The 8,145-nt window shown below is 44.4% G+C and overlaps 1 protein-coding gene across 1 annotated transcript; it reads right to left on the bottom strand.

The window, feature by feature from the left end:
• Window positions 1-1,116: 1,116 nt before the first annotated feature.
• LOC108711708 (nuclear factor interleukin-3-regulated protein) lies at window positions 1,117-6,584 on the bottom strand. Its single transcript, XM_018253687.2, has 2 exons — window positions 6,493-6,584; window positions 1,117-2,707 (listed from the first exon to the last, which is right to left on the bottom strand). The coding sequence occupies exon 2, from the start codon at window positions 2,381-2,383 to the stop codon at window positions 1,385-1,387; it is 999 nt and encodes a 332-aa protein (XP_018109176.1). The 5' UTR covers window positions 2,384-2,707; window positions 6,493-6,584; the 3' UTR covers window positions 1,117-1,384.
• Window positions 6,585-8,145: the final 1,561 nt, after the last annotated feature.

Below are 8,145 nucleotides of genomic sequence, written 5' to 3'. Positions count from 1 at the left end.
CATTTTGCCAGTCAGACTTCTTGCATTTGTAAACATACATTTAATACTGGCACCATATTGAACATATGACATGTGGTCCTCCCTATCCTTAACAGTATCCCTAGCCAAATCTCCTCCCCCATTTTCCCTTTCTTTGCCCACTATCTCATCTAACCTGTCTACCACTGAATCACTACAGTTCACTCTGCCGTTTATTCGAATCCCACTTGTGCTTTCTGACAACTGCCAGTTTGATTTGCCCGACTGTAACCCAAATAGACATGTGGGCGTTGCCGGCAGTAGGATTATGTACAGGCACAGTGCCAGGCCGGCAGGAATCTGACCCAGTTGTACTTGACCTACTAAGATTTTGGTGGTGGAATCAGACTGGGAGAGACACGGACAGTGTAAGAGTTTTATATATTTGAGATTTCTTTGTGTAGACTATAACCTGGAACACTCTCTCAAAATCCTAATAATACTTTATATAACAACTAAATCTCCTTATAACTCCTGCTACTGTTACCCCCCATTAACTGCTTCTAATTTACCATACAGCACCCTCTTCTAACAACTCTTATTATACCATATAGCACATGTGTTGTGCCATACAGCACCCCCTTATAATTACTATTTATGTGTAACACAGCAATCCCTTATAACCCCTCTTATTGTACCATACAGCACCCCCTTACAATTTCTCTTTATGCGCAACACAGTACCCCCTTATAGCTCCTCCTATTGTATCATACAGCACCCTCTTCTAACAACTCTTATTGTACCATATAGCACCCCCTATAACACATGTTTTGTGCCATACAACACCCTCTTATAATTACTATTTATGTGCAACCCTCAATACCTTATAACCCCTCCTATTGTACCATACAGCACCCCCTTATAATTTCTCTTTATGTGCAACACACGGCACCCCCTTATAACCCCTCCTATAGTACCATACAGCACCCCCTTATAATTTCTCTTTATGTGCAACACACGGCACCCCCTTATAACCCCTCTTCTAACAACTCTTATTGTACCATACAGCACCCCCTAATAACATGCTTTGTGCCATACAGCACTCCCTTATAATTTCTCTTTATATATAACCCATATTGTACCATATAGTTGCTCCATAAGAAAATAAAACTGAGCGTTGGATATTTCCATGATATTTTATTTTACTATTTACATAAGTTATTTACAGTAACAATTTTGCTCTCCCTTTTCTTCCTCCTCTGCCCCTTACCCGGCACATGGTACCAACTGGTGTGTCACATAGTCACAGTGGTGGGTTATGTCTCTTTAGTTCATGTGACAGCATGGAAGTCTCTTTGGCTTATATGTTTGGCATTATGTCTCTATACAGCAAAAGCTTCCGGTGGAAGGCCTCTCTCTCTGCCCCCTATGCCTCTTGTCCATGAGGCCTGCACTTAAGTCTCAGCTTGTGAGGCAGTTTGACTCCAGGTGATAAATCGTGAAGAGTTGGGCATTCTGGGGGGCAATATCCAATGACTCCCTCCTCACTGCCACTCTCCTCACTCTGATATTCAGATGCAAAAGACTTAGGAGAATCCAGTCCCTCTGTGATGCCGTCTCCTGCCTTCAGCAGATGCCGCATGTGAGAAGAGTCTGTGTGTGCAAATATAGAGGGGCGTATTTGTGGGGGGCTGTATTTATCGTCATTGGAGGTTAACATGGCAAAGCTTGGAAGTTCAGAATCCTGCTTTTGTCTTCGATGGGGATCCACATGGAGACCTCCTACCCTGTAGAGGATCACCCCACCTCGTTGTGCTGCTAGTATGGCTGCACTGGGGTTCTCTGAAGGGCACAGCAGGGCAAACTCGGTATCTGTGGACCTTTCATCACCATAAGTGCTCGGCCCTGGGCTGCCCCTTGAGGAATGATCGGAGAGGTCAGAGATGGAACCACGAGGAGAGTAACCACCCATTGCTGCACCCCCTCCACTCTCTGCTTCAGAAAAGTCAGAATTCATGCCTAGGTATGAGGAGGAGTAGGCTCCATTCCCTCCATCGCATGGCAAAGCCCCATTGTCCAAACTTGCACGGCCCCCAAGCCCTTGCCCTGTCTCCAAAAAGGAGGTTGCAGATATAAGTCCAAAGCGTAACTTGAGCTGAAGCAGCTCACTTCGGAGCCTGCCATTCTCCTCATCCAGGGCCTGCACCTTTCCCTCCAGCACTATGTCCTGGAAGCGTCTCTTCTCACGGGACTTTTTGGCCGCCTCGTTGTTTTTCCTCCTTTTTTCCCAGTAACTGGCATCTTTCTTTTCGTCTGAGATAAACGCCCTTTTACGGCGACCTCCACTGGAGCTTGAGCAGAGCCTTGTCCTTTCCCTCTGCTCCTCATCACTCTGTGGATAAGCAAGAAGTGGAGACTCCATCATGTCCTGTAGCCTCAGAGGTTGACTTGAGATGTTTTGGAGAAGAAGATTCAGGTGCAGCACAGCCCCTTGTGAGAGCAGGTAGAAGTTGGACTCACTTGCTGGGGCCCACCGGATGGTGTGAGCATCATATAAAGATACCTCTGGATAGAGAAGTCTTTAGTTCTGTTTAGTAGATATGTCTGTAGATAGAGCACCAGCTTTTAGCTTTTAGCTTTCCAAGTGTCTCCCAGGTGAAGCCAAGTGCTGTCTCTCTTTCTCTCTCCTTTCAGGTTCTGAGCTCCTGGCTCCGACTCCAGCAAGTTTTACTCTCACGCTGAGACACACCTACACAGAGAGAGAGAAAAAAAACACAATTCAGCTCTGGAAATAGGTCCAGCTCTGCTCCTCCGCCCTCTTACATAATGTCACCCTGGCGCTCAGCCATCTCACGATTGACCTGGTTTATTTTAGATGCAAATTGCACTAATTAGTTTGGTAATCTCTTGCGCTGTTACATGAGTGTAATCCGTCACGTGTAGAAAAAGACCTCAATCCCCCTCCCACTGTCTATAGCTCCATCTATATCTATCAGTATACAGGTCGGGATTTCCAACACAGAGCCCCGTTGCAAAACAAATTCATAGAAAATGCAATGTTTTTGCTTTTTTTCAGCTTGAAAGGGGTTGTTCACTTTAGTTTGTTCACTTTAAGTAGGATGTAGAGAGTGATGTTCTGAGACAATTTGCAATTATTTTTCATTTTTTATTATTTGTGGTTTTTTTGATTTATTTAGCTTTTTATTCGGCAGCTCCGCAGTTTGCAATTTAAGCTATCTGGTTGCTAGGGTCCAAAATTAGCTTTGATTTGAATATGAATAGGAGACGGCCTGAATAGAAAGATAATAAAAAGTAGCAATAACAATACATTTGTTTTTTAGACGGGGTCAGTGACCCCCATTTGAAAACTGGAAAGAGTCAGGAGTAAAAGGCAAAGAATTTAAAAACAATAAAAAAAAAACAATGAAGGCCAATTGAACGATCCATTCTATAACATAATAAAAGTTAACTTGGCATGCAGAGATAATGTTATAATTCCTCTTTAATATTATAATATATAGCTCTGGTACTAGAGTGATTGGGGTCCCTACAGAAGAGTAACAGCCAATCAGAAATGAGATGATATATTCTAGGTGACAGGATCTGTATGTAGGATGCACATTCAACCTTTACTACACAGGTAGAATATAAAGAAATTTGACTCTGTAGAAGACAGGTTGTGTAACCACTTGCCCCTCTCTTACCCGGGTATATATATTACCTGCCCATGGCTCTATGTAAATATATTTATGTGTGTCAGTGTGTTACTATGTGAGCACACACCCTGCCCTCTCCTCCCCCCTCTCCATGAATCCACGTGCCTCTTCTCCCAGACACGTGAGCTGCCTGCGAGTGGCTCAGAAAGTAGGTCAGCGTTTGGTAAACAGACCTGCGGGCATCCTGCCAAAGACCCAGTGCCCTGTTACCCCCGGGAAATTATTCCCTGCCAGAGACCTAGCACCCTAATGCACTGGGCTCATATTATCTGCCAGAGACCTAGCACCCTAATGCACTGGACTCATATTATCTGCCAGAGACCTAGCACCCTAATGCACTGGGCTCATATTATCTGCCAGGGACCTAGAACCCTAATGCACTGGGTTCATATTATCTGCCAGAGACCTAGCACCCTAATGCACTGGGCTCATATTATCTGACAGAGACCTAGCACCCTAATGCACTGGGCTCATATTATCTGCCAGAGACCTAGCACCCTAATGCACTGGGCTCATACTATCTGCCAGGGACCTAGAACCCTAATGCACTGGGCTCATATTCCCTGCCAGAGACCTAGCACCCTAATGCACTGGGCTCAAATTATCTGCCAGAGACCTAGCACCCTAATGCACTGGGCTCATATTATCTGCCAGAGACCTAGCACCCTAATGTGCTGGGCTCGTATTATCGGCCAGAGACCTAGCACCCTAATGCAGTGGGCTCATATTATCTGCCAGAGACCCAGCACCCTAATTCACTGGGCTCATATTATCTGCCAGAGACATAGCACCCTGATGCACTGGGCTCATATTATCTGCCAGAGATCTAGCACCCTAATTATCTGCCAGAGACCGAGCACCCTAATGCACTGGGCTCATATTATCTGCCAGAGACCCATTTTATTCTATACCCTATTGCAGACCCAGTGTCCTGATTCATTGGGAATAATATTCATTGTTAGAGATTCAGTTTCTGGCTGGGGGTGTAAGAATAAATGACAGTTAGCAGCCACTGAGGGGTTACAGCAGGGGCATAGAGCGTGTTGTGCCCTGACAAATGCCCAGCTTCCATACATGTGCTTCAGTGATACATGCTATATGGCACATACATGTGCTTCAGTGATACATGCTATATGGCACATACATGTGTTTCAGTGATACATGCTATATGACACATACATGTGCTTCAGTGATACATGCTATATGGCACATACATGTGTTTCAGTGATACATGGTATATGGCACATACATGTGTTTCAGTGATACATGCTATATGGCACATACATGTGTTTCAGTGATACATGGTATATGGCACATACATGTGTTTTAGTGATACATGGTATATGGCACATACATGTGTTTTAGTGATACATGGTATATGGCACATACATGTGTTTTAGTGATACATACTATATGGCAGAGCTTTATGGCATTTGCCAATGGGTGGATACAACCATACCAATGAATTTCCTCAATAAACAGGATAGGAGTATTGGCACAGAATTTATCCTACCATGTGTTAATAATAATAATAATAATAATAACACAGCAATGGTTATTGGGCAATCTGAATAATGCGGCCGATGTGACTTATTTGCCATGAGAATTAGTGAAAGGGGAATGAGGATGAGGAAGAATTCATTAGCACGTGTATCTTATTTACACGTGAATGTCTTCCCCTTTAAGTTACTTCATCAGGAAGTTTCGGCTACAGTAATAATTTGGGGAAATCAACTCACATGTTCCTTTCACACCTACCATGTACCCTGCATGTCCAATAAGTTATCTGTGTCGTCTGTATATTAGAGTGTAAGCTCTGCAGGGCAGGATTCCCTCTTCCTAATGGTTCCCTCTCCCTGCATTGTATATGTGTTCCACTGTATATTAGAGTGTAAACTCTGCAGGGAAGGATTCCCTTTTCCCAATGGTTCCTTCTCCCTGTATTGTATCTTTGTCCATTTGTATATTAGAGTGTAAGCTCTGCAGGGCATGATTCCCTTTTCCTAATGGTTCCCTCTTCCTGTATTGTATATGTGTCCATCTGTATATTAGAGTGTAAGCTCGTCAAGACAGGATTCACTTTTTCCAATGGTTCCCTCTGCCTGTATTGTATCTGTGTCCCTCTGTATATTAGAGTGTAAGCTTTGCAGGACAGGATTCCTTTCCCCCAATGGTTCCCTCTCCCTGTATTATATCTGTGTCCCTCTGTATATTAGAGTATAAGCTATGCAGGACAGGATTCCCTTCTTGCTATATTGTATCTGTGTCCTCTGTATATTAGAGTGTAAGCTATGTAGACCTGTATTCCATTCTTCCTGTATTGTACCTGAGTTCCCTCTCCCTGTATTGTATCTGTGTCCCTCTGTATATTAGAGTGAAAGCTCTGCAGGACAGGATTCCTTTCCCCCAATGGTTCCATCTCCCTGTATTGTATCTGTGTCCCTCTGTATATTAGAGTGTAAGCTCTGCAGGACAGGATTCCTTTCCCCCCAATTGTTCCCTATCCCTGTATTGTGTCTGTGTCCCTTTGTATATTAGAGTGTAAGCTCTGCAGGGTCTGAATGATAAGCATATACCCAGGTAGAGGGATATATAGTGAGTGACGGGGTTGGAGAGAGCAGATAGAGTGGCTAGAGATTAGTATTATTAATGCATTCAGGATCTAATCCTACAGATAAATATAGATATAAATACATATGAATGAGAGTCAGAGGACATACAGTATAAATACCAAGGCTCAGACATATAATTATGTCATATGTGATAAATGCGAGTGTCCCACACCCACAGTTAATGAGCGGGTGCTGGTTGTACCTACCTGTCAGTACATTCTCCTCTCTGTTCTTTGTCTGTGTGTCCTGTACTTTGTTTATCCCTGCCGCTCTCCTCTTCCTCCTCCTCCTCCTCCTCCTCCTCTCTGTAGCTTCTACTCCAGCACCACTCCCCTCTCTCTCCCCTCTTCTCTCTCTCTCTCTTTCTCTCTCTGTCTATGTGTGTTAGTAGGTCAGACATTGCATAACCCAACGTCACAATCTGTGTGTGTCTGGGGGGGGAGGGATTAACTGGAGGGAGAACGAGGGACTGGGGAGGGAGAGAACACAGGGAATGGGCAATAGAGACAAAGAAGGGATCGAGGTGAGAGCAATATTATCCTTACAGCTCATGTGGACCCTTTATTTCTATGTTAACAAACAATTCCAGGAAACCTCCAGCACCATCTTGCCTTACTATACACACTGTCCCACAGTTACAGCCGCAAGGAATCCTGGGTGTTTTTGACTTATCACCTGGTCACTCCCTCGGGACCACCTTATCCTCACCTACCCAAGCCCTGCCCCAATCTTACTAAGCCACACCCTTTTCCAGGAGCCCAACCCCCTTCATGGCACCTCGGATCTCCCACTTTGACGTTCTGCCTGATGGCAACCCTGCTACAGAGCCTTCTTCCCTGTGTGATTGATTAGATTGTAAGCTCCACTGGGGCAGGGACTGATGGAAATGTGCGAACACATATCACAAATATAATATACAGAGGGACACAGATACAATATAGAGGGAGAGGGAACCACTGGGAAAAGGGAATCCTGCCCTGCAGAGCTTACTCTCTAATATACAGGGAGAGGGAACCATTGGGAGAAGGGAATCCTGCCTTGTAGAGCTTACACTCTAATATACAAAAGGACACAGATACAATACAGGGAGAGAGAACCACTGGTAGAAGAGAATCCTGCCCTGCAGAGCTTACACTCTAATTTACAGAGAGGCACAGTTCAGTTACAATACATTGAGAAAAAACCGTTGGAAGAAGGGAATCTTGCCCCACAGAGCTTGCACTCTAATATACAGAGGGACACAGATACAATACAGGAAGAGGGAAACATTGGAAAGAGGGAATCCTGTCCTGCAGAGCTTACACTCTAATATACAGAGGGACACAGAAACAATACAGGGAGAGGGAACCATTGGAAAGAGGGAATCCTGTCCTGAAGAGCTTGCACTCTAATATACAGAAGAACACAGATACAATACAGGGAGAGGGAACCATTGGAAAGAGGGAATCCTGTCCTGAAGAGCTTGCACTCTAATATACAGAGGGACACAGATACAATACAGGGAACCATTGGGAGAAGGGAATGATGACTTGTCACACACTTGAGCTGGATATAGAAATGTAGGGCAGAATGTTACAGGAGTTATAGAGGAGCTTATTTAATATAACAGGACAGTCTGTGCAGATATCAGGGTGAGTGTTTGTGTCGGGAGGGGAAGGGCGGATGGATGAACAGAACATGAAATAAAATGTTGGAGAATTATCCCACCACAGTAATGTTGTCCTCAAAATACAATACAGGGAGAGGGAACCATTGGAAAGAGGGAATATTGTCCTGCAGAGCTTGCACTCTAATATACAGAGGGACACAGATACAATACAGGCAGAGGGAACCATTGGAAAGAGGGAATCCTGTCCTGC

This window comes from Xenopus laevis, chromosome 3L, assembly GCF_017654675.1.
Source record: "Xenopus laevis strain J_2021 chromosome 3L, Xenopus_laevis_v10.1, whole genome shotgun sequence".
In the NCBI taxonomy this organism is placed as follows: Eukaryota; Metazoa; Chordata; class Amphibia; order Anura; family Pipidae; genus Xenopus; species Xenopus laevis.
This window is presented reverse-complemented; position numbering and strand designations above follow the sequence as displayed.

Coding starts and splice junctions, on each gene's coding strand:
- LOC108711708 (XM_018253687.2), bottom strand. CDS start 2,383: ATGATGGAGTCTCCACTTCTTGCTTATCCACAGAGTGATGAGGAGCAG.